The 15,666-nt window shown below is 41.3% G+C and overlaps 1 protein-coding gene across 4 annotated transcripts; it reads left to right on the plus strand.

The window, feature by feature from the left end:
* Positions 1-166: 166 nt before the first annotated feature.
* On the plus strand, positions 167-14,565 carry cul5b (cullin 5b). 4 transcript variants are annotated; one of them, XM_080482719.1, is made up of 20 exons: positions 167-221; positions 2,914-3,023; positions 3,132-3,231; positions 3,866-4,042; positions 4,774-4,915; positions 5,742-5,887; positions 6,906-6,986; positions 7,582-7,720; positions 9,385-9,515; positions 9,700-9,807; positions 9,903-9,967; positions 10,059-10,191; positions 11,075-11,206; positions 11,418-11,541; positions 11,689-11,772; positions 11,918-12,093; positions 12,238-12,399; positions 12,493-12,611; positions 13,000-13,123; positions 13,366-14,565. In XM_080482719.1, exons 1-20 carry the CDS (start codon positions 198-200, stop codon positions 13,558-13,560), a joined length of 2,472 nt encoding a protein of 823 aa, XP_080338845.1. In that variant the 5' UTR covers positions 167-197; the 3' UTR covers positions 13,561-14,565. The 4 variants fall into 4 exon arrangements, with proteins under 4 accessions (XP_080338845.1, XP_080338846.1, XP_080338847.1 ...); XM_080482720.1 differs by having other exon boundaries at positions 7,582-7,675; XM_080482721.1 differs by lacking the exon at positions 11,689-11,772.
* The last annotated feature ends 1,101 nt before the right edge of the window (positions 14,566-15,666 follow it).

Here is a 15,666-nt window from a genome sequence, read left to right on the forward strand (position 1 = left end):
TTTGTTTGCAAAGATAATAAGACGCACATAAATATAATATAGATACAAACGTGAACTAAAACCTTTGTTCTAAACGGCAAAATGTTCCTATCGCCTTTTAAAATCAAAAAGAGGTTTGACGATGTGACGCGATGAGGTTAATCTTCAGCCGCTCCGCACTTCTCGCGAGATTTCGCGAGAGGATAAGTTGAGGGAACATGGCGACGTCTAATTTGCTAAAGGTAGGAGCCACTTCAATTCAATTCTTTCCATTTAACGCTCGCCGGGGCGCTTGTCACCTGCGTGCCGCGGGGTCGACGTTTCGCTCTCACCTCGGCCAACAGTCCGCCGGCCCTGCACACGGCCGCGGCGTCGCTGCTGCCCCGAGCAGGGAGCAGTTAAGTTACATCTGGCTAACACTAGCTACTTATCAGTGATTTAGCTGGCTAAACAGAATAGCCACAACACTGCTAAATGTGACGGGTAAAGACCGACACGGGGGAGTCGGAGAGCAGCGGAGACGGATAACGGAGAGACGGCGAATAGTTGGATTGATCTGTGTCAGTATGTGGCTGTAGGATGTGCAAATCTCTTGTCATCTGTCACTGAGAAGCTGTGGAGTCTGCAGCTGACCAGTCCCTGTGAGGACTCCCGAAAGACTGCAAAACGTTTCTTTACACTTAATCCTCGAAGCTGAGCTCTTCGCACAGCTTTTGCACTCATGAGTTTCTTCCTCACGTTGTGGAGGAAGGGTGCAAAAAGAGGGCGATGCTCGGGAGTCACCGGCTGGAGCTCAATCACAGTCGCAGAGAAAGGGACCGAGCAGTCCAGTCGCCTGTGTTTACATTACAGCCAAAGCCTGCACGGTCTGTGCTGAGAGTGTGTATTTCTTCGTATCAGTTTCATTAAAAACTTGTGTTCATCAATAACCAAGACAATGGTCGTATTTATTCCAGAAGCAGCAAGTATTGCTCCTCTGACTTCAGTGGTCATGTCAACAAGCCAAGCTGCCAAACCCGAGGAGTGTGCTCTTAAACAGGTTAAACATGACCAGGATTTCCTTGTAACTCTAAAATCTTCTGTCATGAAACTAGTTAGCAACCTCATTTGTCAACCCAGCATCTCTTTACCAGGCTTTGTTTTTCTCCTTGAAAACAAGTTAGAGTTTGTAATTCTATGCAGGTCAGACACAACCATGAAGTCCTTGTATGACCTGAAAACAAATAGAAGTACATGGAGGTAAATGTGGGTGTCGGAACAAAGACCATGTAATGAGAATGAAAATAGCTGAGTCAGGTAATAGAAATATCCAAAATAAGTCCAGGTTTTATCACTATGGCCCGATCAGATGAGAACTATTACCTGTAGGTCTCTTTAACTGAAATGTAATATTGTGTCATAGAGTCTTTTACCCCGCTTTCAGCAAGCGTAGAGAGTACAGAAGTAGTTAATGTTTGTGAATTAACTGGCTTGCCAATCTTGGTTTCTTTTATACTAGCCTCACAAAAACCTCTCATTTATGTAGTGTAATAGCAGCTTCCTTTGTTAAATTAATTTGAGTCGACATAAATGTTCTCAAGGCTACGAGCGCGAGAGCAGCAGATATTAATACTCATAGTAATAGTAGTAGTCAGTGTTTCGTACACTCTGCAGGACTATAAGCCTGTTATTTGATGTATCAGCAGTCATGAAGGTGCACAAATATGTTTTTCCTTTTGACCTTTTCACAACAGAATGCAGGATATCTTATGAATGGTGTCATCATTTTCTGAGATTGACGATTTTTCACTAGGCAGTGCTTTCATACACTGCTATCTTGAAGTTAACGTGCTCTGGAGCAACGGTAAATATGTTGTGATGATCAAGTCAGTAATCCTGAAAACGTTAGCTTTAGATGCCCTTGCAAGAAAACAAAAAGTTTTGTGGCATACCTCTCGGACGGTCACTTGGCCAGGTTTGCTATTTCAGTTTCAGTTTAATCTCATTTTAATGGAATTGAGCAGTCATGAACAAAATTGACCCAGTCACCTTCCTCTAATGACAAGCCAAATCATCCCCTTTAGAATACTGCACTGCAGTTTAGCTTGAGAAATCTTGAGTGTTTCTTAAATGCCCCAAATAGCTGCTCATTAATTTCTTCTTCGACATGATGAGTGACTATTTAAGTTGTAATTGTCGCAGTTATTTGGCAGGAGAGACTACAAGAGCACTACATGGCACTCAAAGTCAGTACATTGGAGACTTACAGACGTTAAAAACAACTTTTCTCATTTGGTGTTTTTAGATAGTATAGTGATAAATGCATCATCCCCATCGGCACTAATCCTGGTTGTTTAATTCATCAGCGACCAAGTGGCTTTAGGAGAAACATTTGCGATTCACATTATTTTTAATTCATCATAAGGTATTTTTACCAGGGACAAGCTGCAGTTACTATGTTTTCACCCTCATCAATACAGATGTTTGAGTGTATTCCATGTAAATGGCTATTTCATATTTTGATAGAAAATCACAATGAGACTAGATTTTAAGCCTTATTTTTTCATATATTATTTCAATGGAATAATTTCTTCAGTTATTATTATTATTAGACTGCTTGAACAGTTCTATATAAAATTTATGATTTGAGTGATTTACTGAGTTTATGCATGAAAAGAAGGGTTATTTTAGTGTATCACCTACCTGATATCCATAGTAATAACATACAAATATTTTTCAAAGCACCAGTTATTGTCCTGACAAAACATCAATAAAGAAATATTGAGTTGCAGAAAAACAAAGTTTCACTTCAAAATTAAGTTTGAGTGTTTCAGATTGTGTTTGGAACTGGAAATATGTGATGTTGAACTTTCATTTACCTCATCTTTTCACTCTTTGTCACTCTGTCAATCTTTGAAGACTTTAAATCGTATCTTTTTTGCTGCCTGCCTCCAGAACAAAGGCTCCCTTCAGTTCGAGGATAAATGGGACCTGATGCGTCCCATAGTATTGAAGCTCCTGCGGCAGGAGTCCGTCACAAAGCAGCAGTGGTTTGACCTGTTCTCGTAAGTTTTCTTCCCCCACGTTCCTCTGAAGTCATCTCTGTCCTTGACCCTAATCTGCCGGAGGTCAGTGGCATCGTGTAACACTGCATCTCCTCTGTGCGCCCACAGAGACGTCCATGCTGTTTGCCTGTGGGATGATAAAGGTCCAGCTAAGATCCACCAGGCCCTTAAAGAGGACATCTTAGATTTCATTAAACAAGCACAAGCGGTAAGGTTCCCCCAGATTCCCCCTTCACTCAGTTCAGTCTCATGATTGAATTCCCAGCATTAACGCACAGAGTGGCGTGTAAGGTCTCACGGACTTGTGACTACAGTTAACTGGCCAGACATCCTTTTGTTGAAAAGCTTTCTGTTCTATTGTTCGAGTGTCCCTTCTGTGATACATTTCTGCAGAATCTAGAGTTTAGTACGGCAGAATGCAATATTAATGCTGACAGGGGAGAATGAGTTTGTAACGGAGCTAACGGACTGAGTAGAAAACGGTAGCAACATGTTTAGACCGGCGCTCGGTTGTATATTTTGGCAACATTATAGACATCAGATATGAAGAAGACAAATGGAATTCCATTTGCATTTTTACAGCTTCAGCCATCTTAACATGCACACACACACCTACTCTCTCTAACCAGTGACAAAGGCTGCCATGCTGCCTTGCAGTATAGCTTGTGTCACAAATAAAGTTTTCTGACTATATGGCAGTTGGTGTTGAACAATTGTTTCACCATCAGCTGTTTGAACACTTGAGTTTTCTTTCTTCATCTGTTCTCCGAGCGAATGTGCAGGTGCTAATCGACCCTGTCTTGTGTTTCTCACCTTTTTTTTGTTGTTGTTTTTTTTCCAAGCGGGTGCTGAGTCACCAGGATGACACAGCGTTGCTGAAAGCCTACATTGTAGAATGGAGGAAGTTCTTCACGCAGTGTGACATCTTGCCCAAACCTTTCTGTCAGCTAGAAATCACTCTGATGGGTAAACAAGGAAGCAACAAGAAGTCCAATGTGGAGGACAGCATTGTGCGCAAGGTGAGAAGGAGCGGAAGTGCTGATGTTTTTTTTTTTTTTTTACTGCTGCACTGTCTCTATACATGGGCTTAGAAGGCAGCTGAAAGCTTTTTCTGGATTCAGAACTGATGAAGTTTTTCAGATGAGAGGTGAAATGTCCAATTGTCTTCTTAGATACCATGACCCGGATGAATCTATAAAGCCTCGTCATATTTTTAACTTCACATAAAACAACACTGAATAGTTTTAACTCATATTTAGTCAGATATGACCATCAACAAGAGTTTACAGAATGTTTACCTTTTTTACCCTTATGACTATAAGATTGTTTAAACCATTCACAACATCTCCACAATCAGCAAATGACTTCTTTACCATTCATGCAATGCAAACAATATCATATCTTCAAGGTTTATTATATATTTGTAAGTTATTTTTGTAGGTTGACCCTTCGCATTAAACCATTTCGTTTACATGTAACGCCATTCACAGGTCACACCTCATCTATTAATACATTTTTCCCCAAAGCTTTTAATGATTTGGACTGTGACTCTGTAGTGGTTTTAGTGTCCGAGGAGTAGAGTGTATACTCATTTGCAGGCATATGAGTATTGTTGCTGCTTGCACTCATACAATAAAGACACGTGCAGTTGCACTTGACTGCCACCAGTTGCATTCAATTGCAAAGATGTGTAACTGCTCATTCTTATACCATCGGTACACATTCTGTCCTTCTTTTCTGTTCACTGCAGCTCATGCTGGATACATGGAACGAGTCCATCTTCTCCAACATCAAAAACAGGCTACAAGACAGTGCCATGAAGCTCGTGCATGCTGAGAGGCTGGGAGAGGCTTTCGACTCCCAGCTGGTTATTGGAGTACGAGAGTCTTACGGTGAGTAACACAAGTCACACTAGTTACTATCTAACAATCTAACGAGAGAGAACTGGATTGAATCAAATCCAACATGAAGTAATCTTCTTTAAGATTAAGGCTGTCAAATAATATTTTTCAATCATTTATCTGTTGATATTTTGTCTTCTAATTCGTTTACTAACACAGGAGTAATTTCTTATACCTACCTGCTTATTCTTGAAACACAATCAACCCATCATGTGACATCAGTCCAGAAGCCTCAGTTTTTCCAGTCTGCATCAGAAGAGGAAGAAAATAAGTAATTGGTGTAAGACATGCTTGTTTGGGTATTTCTACAACTGCCGGTTTTCAAGGATTTTTAATGCAAATTGTTATGTTGCAAACAATGTACGGGTGAGTTTTACCGACACATCCATCATGTTAATGGGAGGTTTAGGAAACGTGGCCAAAGCCAAAGGAATTTTGCCGCACCAGCAGAAGATCATGTTAAAGAGCATTTATGTCGGCCAACAACAGAAATCTGAGAACTAGAAATCAATTGTCTACCAAAACTGGAAAAATTTACTGAAAATCAATACAGCAACATGGTGGTTTCATGAAATATTTTCCTGCCACGTGTGAAGTCCCTAAGTACCAGCCAGATGTGGTTTAAATGGCTTAAACAGTAATTCATATTGTTCTCTGCGAAGCTTCCCTTTTATATTTTATCTTAGTTTCATGGCTTCGTCCTGCATTTTAATGCATCATGTTGATCAAGTTTCTTCAGCTGTTTTCTGTGCGTCCGATGGGTTTAATAAGCCACTCTTTGTTTTAAAGTGTAATCTTTTTGTTTTTCTGTCTATAGTGAACTTGTGCTCCAACCCTGATGACAAGCTGCAGATCTACAGGGACAACTTTGAGAAGGCTTATATGGATTCCACTGAGCGGTTTTACAGAACACAGGCCCCGGCCTACCTCCAGCAGAACGGCGTCCAAAACTACATGAAATATGTACGTATGAGTCCGAAAATCCGGTCACTGAGTTTCTTTATGTCCACAAATTACATCAACATAGATCCGATAGACCCCCTCTTACACTTGAACTCGAACTTTGAGGTCTGAGAACTTGATTTTTTGTTTTGATGATGTTGGCACAAAGCCAGTAGGGTGAATCAGGAGAGAAAACAGACAATCAGCCAGAGTGTGGAGGCCTTTTTACACCACCACCTCTCTGACTCAAGCAGAACAGAAGCACAGCGCGGGTCAGAAATGTTGGCACACTGTTGAGTAACACTCGCAGTTTGCTGAAAACGTTAATATTGATTTGTTTCCATTACCTCAGAGAGGTTCAGCTCCGTTTCGAAATACTTCTCTCAAAATAAGTAAATAAAATAATCAGTTATGAAACCCCCTAAATTTTCAGATGACAGTGAAGAATGGAAAAAGGCTCTGCCGGTTGGAGTTTAGTTTGTTTCAAGAAGCTTTCAGAATCAATATTTTTAGTTTTGGATGCTATTCTGATTTTTAAGAATGTCGCCGTCATAGACGCTTCAGTTTTACACACAAGTACGAAAAGGTTAGATTTTGGTATTTTGTCTTTCTCGTGACCTTGTCAAAAGACGCCGTCACCTTACAGCTTGTTCACATGTGTATATGTTTCTTACTATCATTCTTAACTGGAAATATGTACAATGCACAAAAAAAACATCTCCTTCATAAGAAAGTGCACTGTGTGTACAGTGAAGGCCATTTAAATCAGTGTTGTCAATTCCTAGATAGGGGAACTACGGTTGATAAGTGTAATTTGAATATATACATGGAGTCGGGGCAGCTGGTGGTCCGAGAGGCGAGAGAACCGGATGTGGGATCGTACGTTTGCAGGTTTGATTTCCACAGCGGAAACTTGCACCCTTGCTCGTCTTCATGCCTAATAGTATAATTATACAATGTGTATCCTTTTAGATCATGAGTTCTTTTTTTTTTTTTTTGGTGTGTGATCTAAATGAAAAAAAATACGTTATTTCACCAGGCTGACTCAAAGCTGCGGGAAGAGGAGAAACGGGCGCTACGATATCTGGAGACGAGACGCGACTGTAACTCTGTACAAGCTGTGAGTCTTAAAGTGTGATGCATCGTAGGTTGTAGAGCAGTTTGCCCATTAATACATTTTTAAATCTAAATGTGTCTTGTTCTCATGATATCAAAATACGAATAGCATGATGAGGAGGACACCGTCCAGTATAGAGTATGGAGTGATTGAATAATGCCGTGTAAAGTGTCTTTGAGTGCCCAGAAGAGTACCATATAAAACCAATGGATTATTATACTTGTATGTATGTTAGATTCATTACACATAAGGAAACAAAAAAATGCTTGAAATGTGTCAGTTATTCATTATTTCAGTTCATAAGTCATGAAAATCAAAAAATATAGTATGACAATATTTGGATATTTATAAAACTTCTATAATCCGATGTTTTTACTGTTTATTCAAACCTTGAAACCTTTTATGCTGTAAAAATAAACCACAAAAAGCAAATAACTTTTTAAAGGCTAATCAATTAAATTTTTTTTTCCAGATCTACCCATTTGTCTATCTGTTCCCATATCGCTCTCTGAAAGAAAATGATGTTAAACTGTTCCTTTAAGGACTACTAATCATAATTTTCCACCTATTGTTCATTTCTCTCTGTTTATCTGTCCAGTTAATGGAGTGCTGCGTCAACGCACTCGTAACGTCATTCAAGGAGACTATCTTAGCCGAGTGCCCTGGCATGATCAAACGAAACGAGACTGAGAGTGAGTACGGCAGGACCGCCCCCACCAAAGGCTCAACCAGCTCAGGTTTGCACCAACAAATAGCCCCGACCATACCGACCGGTAGAACATCCATTTGTGTAAAACACCGCCTCACTGGAGCGAGGAGAGCTGCACTCGTCCCTCTGAAGTCAAACTCTGTCCGAGGTTTTTAACAGAGGGGAGAGAAGAGGGACAAAAAGGCACAGAGTGAGGTTAAAAGGACAGCAGGTAGAGCTGCAGCAGTGTTATTACACAGCATGTGGAAGCAATTTAGCCACTTCAAAGGTGCTTTTAATGCTGTGATGTGTCCACAAAGTGATGCTTCTTCCCTGAATCACAGCACCTGATTACATGATAGCTTATATTTTTAGATGCATTGTTGCCACCCACACCTCCTGATAATACTATGTTGTCCTGATAAGTACCTATTGGGCTGCTTCTTTTTACATGGATTTGGCTTACACTTATAATATAAAGATAAATGCTTTAGATTTATATTTGCAAATGTAATAATGGTTTAAAATCAAGAGACATACTGTTGTTAAAAGTCTATGAGGGGAGGAAGAACACAAGCTGGTCAGAGAAGGAAGTGATGACTTTGCCTTCAGGCAGCATGAGAATTAGAAGAACCTGTAAGGAAATAAAGAGAAATGTAAGAACAGGTAGTACAATTGCAGAACGTGAACAATATGCCGACAGTTGAATAATAGGTACAATATACACTGCGACACATGCTAAAAAGCAAATGACCGAAAAGTGTGCTATTTATTGTATAAAAGTTTTAAAAGGAGATCAGAATGAATTAACTCAAAGTTAAAGTCTGCTGCAGGCGATTCCAGCAGAAAGCGAAGGTGGTACAAGCTTCAGGTGAAGCTGCTAGAATGTGATTTGTGTTGAAGATATCAAGGAGTGACTGGTGGATATAACAGGGTTTTCCCACTGGGAGTTTTGTAAATGAAGCCAGTGAGTTTGTCGGGGAGAATGAAGGGAAGGTTAGCGCCGCAGTGTTGAATGAAGCTCCAGTCACAAGGTTTTTTTTCTACCGAGCCTTTTTTTTCATGAAACAAAAGAAAAACACTTTAATGCTGCTGCCAAGATTTTGTCTGCTCAAATAATGAATTGATTTCAACCAAACAGCTTCTCCTGCTCTCAGTCCCATTTGTTTATTACTAGAAAGAACCGAGGACTGGCATTTCTCTGTGCTGGAATAATCCCATATTTGCTATTTGACAACCCTTTCCTGTCCATAATTTACAGTAGAGCTTGAAAGATCAAATCAACTCTTCAGAGTAACCCCAGTCTTAAAAAGTCTTAAAAATAGTATTTGTAACGTGCAAGTCTCTTAGAATTTAACTGAGAACATTTAGGTTGAAAATAAATGTCATGTATGATTTGGATTTCTGATGCGGTGTGTGTGTGTGTGTGTGTGCGTGTGCGTTTGTGCGTGTGCGTGCGTGCGTGCGTGCGTGCGTGCGTGCGTGCGTGCGTGCGTGCGTGCGTGCGTGCGTGCGTGCGTGCGTGCGTGCGTGGTCATGCAGTTTGATCCACCAAATGGATCAGGTGCATCGGCTGTAATGGATTTTAAAGTAGGGTTTCATTTGGCAGCTGCGATGTTACACAAGCAGACGATAGTCTAATATTTAATACATGAGATTGGAATTCATGATCAATTTAGAAAATCTCAATGCTGCTTTTTCTCTCCGTCACAGAGCTGCATCTGATGTTCTCTCTGATGGACAAAGTTCCCAGCGGCATCGAACCCATGCTGAAGGACCTGGAGGAGCACATCATGAGTGCCGGGCTTGCCGATATGGTGGCCTCAGCGGAGACGATCACCTCTGTGAGTACCCAACACACACACATCGACTCAAGCGTCCTTCTACCCTCATTTAGTTGACGTCCTGTTGAAGACGGATCGCTTTCCTTCCACATTCATATTTCCCAGCTCAGGCTTTGAGGGAAGACTCTTCGATTGTGAACTGATATCACATTGAGCGGTCGCGCCTTCTGTTCTTTTGTTGCAGGACTCTGAGAAATACGTGGAGCAGCTGCTCACCTTGTTCAACCGCTTCAGCCGCCTGGTGAAAGAGGCCTTTCAGGACGACCCACGCTTTCTCACAGCGAGAGACAAAGTGAGTTTGGCTTCATTAACTCAACCATCGGTGCCAAAACGTTCAATTTGACCCACCAAAACTGGTTCTCACCCGTTTTTAAATTTCCCTCACAGGCGTATAAAGCAGTTGTGAATGACGCTACGATATTTAAGTTAGAGCTTCCTATGAAACAGAAAGGGTAAGACAAGCTGCCGGGACCAACTTCAGTTTTTGCTGTAGATGACAATTACAGCCGTGTCTGACTTGTACTTGTCATTTTGAAATTCCAGGGTCGGATTGAAAACTCAGCCGGAGTCCAAGTGTCCAGAGCTGCTCGCCAACTACTGCGACATGCTGCTGAGGAAGACGCCGCTAAGCAAGAAGCTCACCTCTGAAGAGATTGAGGCCAAGCTCAAGGAAGTGGTGAGTTTGCAATCATGCATTGTTCTTAATGAGAATATATATTTTATAGTTTTCATTTTTTAGAAACTGACACAAACATGTATAATTGGCTTTTATTTTGAATCACTTGAACAGAAAACAAGCAGACTGTGCTTTGTATCTTCTTTATAAGTTACAGTAATGTGCATCTCGGATTTACTGTGATGTTTTTATTAAATACACTCTAAATACACTTAAGATAAAAAGCAAATGTATTGAGGTTATCTGTACCGCATCATCAATCCACAACATCTCACATCAGTAATGGACACATCATGTCATAACTAACGTACTATAGCAGTGTTGCAATATGTCATATAACCATGTGACGTCTTCACCTCTGTTTTCAGGCTACTCATTCTTCTATTGTAGGTTTTATATATATATATATGTATATATCAGCAGACGTTTTAATGGTGTTTGTGCTGCTATGATACAACAAGGTTATTTACAGAGACAGAAAGTACATTTTAATGTGATTTTTTGACTTATTTTGATTTAAAACATATGCCGGTAGTTTGGCTTTATTCAGTATTTTGACTTCAGTTAAGACACGATTCACTTCTCGCTCTGTGTACTGAACATTAACTCATCAGAGGAGTGAATGATAGGCTTTTGGCTGTGCTCTGTGATAAAGCAGTTTGCCAAGGCATTTATCTTACCTCTTCCACACCAGGTCGCACGGAGGTTGCACTCGTTGGTAGATTTTTTAATTTCTCAGCTACTGGCTGAGCTGCACCAGAAACCGACCGAGTTCGGTCGGTGTGTTGTCTTTACGCTGTTGGTGCTCTTGTTTGGAGTCAACGCAAGGGTTGCTCAGCATTCTTGAAAGCCGCTGATAACTACCTTTCTGTGCTGTTCACAGCTTTTAGTTCTGAAGTACGTCCAGAACAAAGACGTCTTCATGCGTTACCACAAAGCCCACCTGACCCGTCGGCTCATCCTCGACATCTCGGCAGACAGCGAGATCGAGGAGAACATGGTGGAGTGGCTCAGGGTACGGACCGGATGAATGCTTTTGGTTCTGCTGTTATTTCATCCCCATATTTTTTTTTCATATATTTATTTAATATACCATATACACCGTCAATAAAATCAATATATTTACAATATTTAGTCTCATCTGTAGACGTTTAGGTCTTGTTTTTTTTTCCTTACCCGATACAAACTCTTGTAACGTCGGTCTGTGCTGCTTTTCATTGGAACAGGAAGTAGGAATGCCGGCTGACTACGTCAACAAGCTCGCTCGGATGTTTCAAGACATCAAAGTGTCAGAGGACCTCAACCAGTCTTTCAAAGAAATGCATAAACACAACAAGCTGGCGTTACCAGGTAAAGTCATCCTCGTCATAGGCGAAGGACTGCAGCTCTGAAATATTGTTTAACTGGACGATCATTTTGGATTTGGCTGTAAATATACATAAATTGTCTTAATCCAAACCTAATCCTAACAAATCCTGCTTGATCATTTCTGTGCAGGTGCAGGAGTCGTATTGATCTTTTCATCAAATGTTTCGAAATCCAATAAACAGAATGTCAAACTATTTCCTGAGTTTAGCCTCTGTAAGTGGAGCTTTCAGGCTACTACTGACTTTCAGGGAATTGAAATGTATATCTGTGTAGCCTCTTTCAAAGCTGTAATTTAGTACCAGTTTCAGGTGAGCTCGGTGTAAACTGAGATATTTGTGTGTGTATATTCCCCCTGCAGCCGACTCTGTCAACATAAAGATCCTGAACGCCGGAGCATGGTCGCGGAGCAGCGAGAAGGTTTTCGTCTCGCTCCCTACAGAACTGGAGGACTTGATACCTGAGGTAGAAGACTTCTATAAGAAGAACCACAGTGGCAGGAAGCTGCACTGGCATCACCTCATGTCCAACGGCATTGTGAGTCCATTTAATGTGCACAGGAATCAATTTGAATATTTCCTCACGATTTGCGTCCACGTCTGTTTGGAACAGGAACTTCTACATGCAGCACGGCCTTGTAAATAAACTAGCTCTAAAAGGCCCTTTTGTTCTTTTCTCCAGATAACCTTCAAAAATGAGGTGGGTCAGTACGACCTGGAAGTGACCACCTTCCAGCTGGCTGTGCTGTTTGCCTGGAACCAGAGGCCGAGAGAGCGGATCAGCTTCGAAAACCTCAAGTTGGCCACCGAGCTGCCCGACGCGGAGCTGCGGCGCACTCTCTGGGTAAACCAGTCTGAGTGTATATCTTTTGTCGGTCAGAGGCTGGAGACGTGTTTGCTCGGTCTGATTCCACGTGAAACTCTCTTCTCCTTTCAGTCTCTGGTGGCCTTTCCCAAACTCAAGAGGCAGGTGTTGTCGTACGACCCGGTGGTGTCTTCACCCAAAGACTTTGCAGAAGGAACGCTATTCTACGTCAACCAGGAGTTTTCCCTTATGTAAGCAGCTTTGGCAACTCGCCCTGCGATCTCATGCCATGTCACCTTCATTTTACACATTTATATAGTCCCAGTTTAAAGGCTGAGGGTAACCAGATGTATGTTTTTTTGATGCTTGATTGAATTTCATTTGTCAACCAAATGTCATTCATGATAGATTTTTTTAAACAAGTCGTAGTTTAATATGTTAAGATTTGCATGAGCCATAGTTTAAACAAGAAACATTTGCATTGATCTTACGATGGCTTCATTCATGATAAAATGCAGTAAGTGCTTATAATTAGACTCCAGCTTCACTCGTCTGCATGCGACAGCATCGCAACAAAATGCTCCACGTCGATTTAGGTAAAGGTGTATTTGAGTGATTTGTGTAAATTTGACTTTGCAGAAAAAACTCAAAGGTTCAGAAAAGGGGGAAGATCAATCTGATTGGTCGGCTGCAGCTCACGACGGAGCGAATGAGGGAAGAGGAGAACGAGGGCATCGTCCAGCTCAGGATACTAAGAACACAGGTACGGGGAGGAGCTCCCAGCATGCAGCTGCAGATACAGCAGCTGTCTCCACTCTTACATAACCCTACCCACTGTGAATAGATGCTTTCCCATCGCAGAGGTTCAACAGATATGTTTTGGTTTGCTTTGAATAAACATTTGGGCTGCAGTGCAATTCATGGTTTCACAATTCTCATGTTGTCGCATGCTTTTTGAGTTTTTTTTTTTTTTTACCCACAATCCTCCTCTTTTCCCACACCCAGGAGGCCATAATCCAGATAATGAAGATGAGGAAGCGCATCAACAACGCCCAGCTGCAGACGGAGCTGGTGGAGATCCTAAAGAACATGTTTTTACCACAGAAAAAGATGATCAAGGAGCAGATCGAGTGGCTGATTGACCACAAGTACATAAAGCGGGATGAGACGGATATAAACACCTTCATCTACATGGCATAGCACAGCACATTAGGACGACTGGTGTTGACTTTGGTTTCAGTGGATCAGGCCTGATGGACACTAGAATACTTCCAGGCTCCCCGTCCTCTATTTAAAAAAGAAAAAAGAAAAAAACAAACATCAATTCTTGTGCAGGGAGGCATGAATTTAAGACTGAGACCTGTTTTAAAAATAAGAAAAAACTGGAACTTCCTGCCTTAAAGTTGTACAAAGAAAAAAGAAAACGACGCAGTGGGAGTCTGCACCAAGTGGTCATAACTGTTTTTAGTTAAAAGGAGTTTCTTTTGCTGTCCAGATGAGGCTGTTTAATTGTTGAATGGTCCATTTTTTTTTTTTTTTTTGATGTCATGGTGTGTCATCTGGGCAGCCACGACAACACTCCTGCTCACTGCTTGCACAAGTCCTTACGGCATGCTGACAGGAAAAAGCTGCGGAACTCAAAATACCTTGCAGTCCGGTTTTAATCCGTGTCAAATCCAGACCATCTGAACACTGAACAAAACGCTGCCCTCTCCTGTCAGAGGCGACGCTGCTATAACCCAGCTCGCTGGTTTATGGCGCGGGCTCCCCGACGCCATCGCGACTCTCTGCGGTCACGGTTAAAGTGATCAAACACTTCATCCGGACATTCAAAGTGTAGAAAAGAACAACAACAACAACCAGATAAGCACTTCACCAGATTGCAGGACTGAACCAGGCAGCAGCGTAGAGCCGACTCAGGACCCCGTCAAGCCTCTTTCCCTCCGTAAACATCACGGATTGGGGGTAATTAGCGTGCGGCTCTAATCCTGAATCAGACTCCCCTCTTCGAAAAGCACCGAGGGATAGAGGTGGCACCGGAGAGGGACTGGGAGCTCTGCTCATGCTGGCAGCAGGAAGCCCGAGAGTGGAGGACGAGGTCAGTATTACACCTGGTAAATACTACAGTTTGAAGCTATAAGAGAGTGTACCATGAGATGTGAATTATGAAATGATTAAATAAACGGCACCTTATTATAAAAACCCAACGCAGGCTGTTCATTGGTCACATCACAGACGGTGTAGTGTGTTGTCAGAGGGCGACTCACCGGTCCTGCAACGATGAGTCTCGGATGAAGAAAATTCAAATCTGTGATCTCCAAATACTCTTAATTTCTTAAGATTATAGCTACATGGTGTTTTCTAATCTATTTGGTGTGATCCAGTAAATTATCACTGGTCGCCACCAACCTTCACTTCAATCTATAAACCGAACGCTGCACCTCCTCTCTTCATCCACACATATTCTTGATGAACTGCAATGACGTTAGTTTTGACATATCTGGTCTGAAAGTGCGCAAGAGTCAGAAAAGTTAGTTTTCCCATGATGGTGACATAAATAAATGAACTGATATAAGTCTAAGGATTATGTAGCATTTATTAACAAAGTGAGGAAGAATCAATGGTTTGGATTAGATGAGGGGAAAAAAGATGAGATAGCATTATTATAACCTGAACCAAACCTAAATATCCCTCAGCAGTTAAAGAGTCGTGTCTGAACAGTAGATGGCGCTAGAGCTTCAACAAGTTAATGTAGAAATGAAGTCCAAATGAATCGATCACCTTTACATGCTTAATTCATCTCATTCCATTCATTTCCAGCTCTGTTTGTTCTCTTTTTCTGAGCAGTAAGTCTGTGCTCTTTTGATTTACCTCTACTTTGGGAATTATTTCATTCTTCTTTACATTTCTACTCCATTACTTCAACTCAATACACAAAACTGATGCAATCAAAATTGCATGAATAGATGCAAAGGTTTTATTTAAAAAAAATATATAAATAAATCATGCCTCGTTGTGTTTGAAGTGAATCTAAACAACGGTAAGTAAAACTAAATTGATTGGACAATATTTCTGTTTTTATTTATTTCAAATGCTTCAAACTATTAAAAAAAAAAAAAACTTACCAGAATAAAGGATTTTCTACTTTTTCCTTTGGGCTGAGTCCAGGTTGGACTTGGGAGTCTCTTTTAAGTTGTCATGTTCTCCCTGAGTGTGAATCGGTTTCCTCCAGGCTCTCCGAAACATGCAACTTGGCTTTTCGAAATTGTGAATGTGTGCATGATTGTCTTAGTCTCTGTGTTTACC

This window comes from Lipophrys pholis (genome assembly GCF_963383615.2).
Source record: "Lipophrys pholis genome assembly, chromosome: 16".
Lineage (NCBI taxonomy): Eukaryota > Metazoa > Chordata > Actinopteri > Blenniiformes > Blenniidae > Lipophrys > Lipophrys pholis.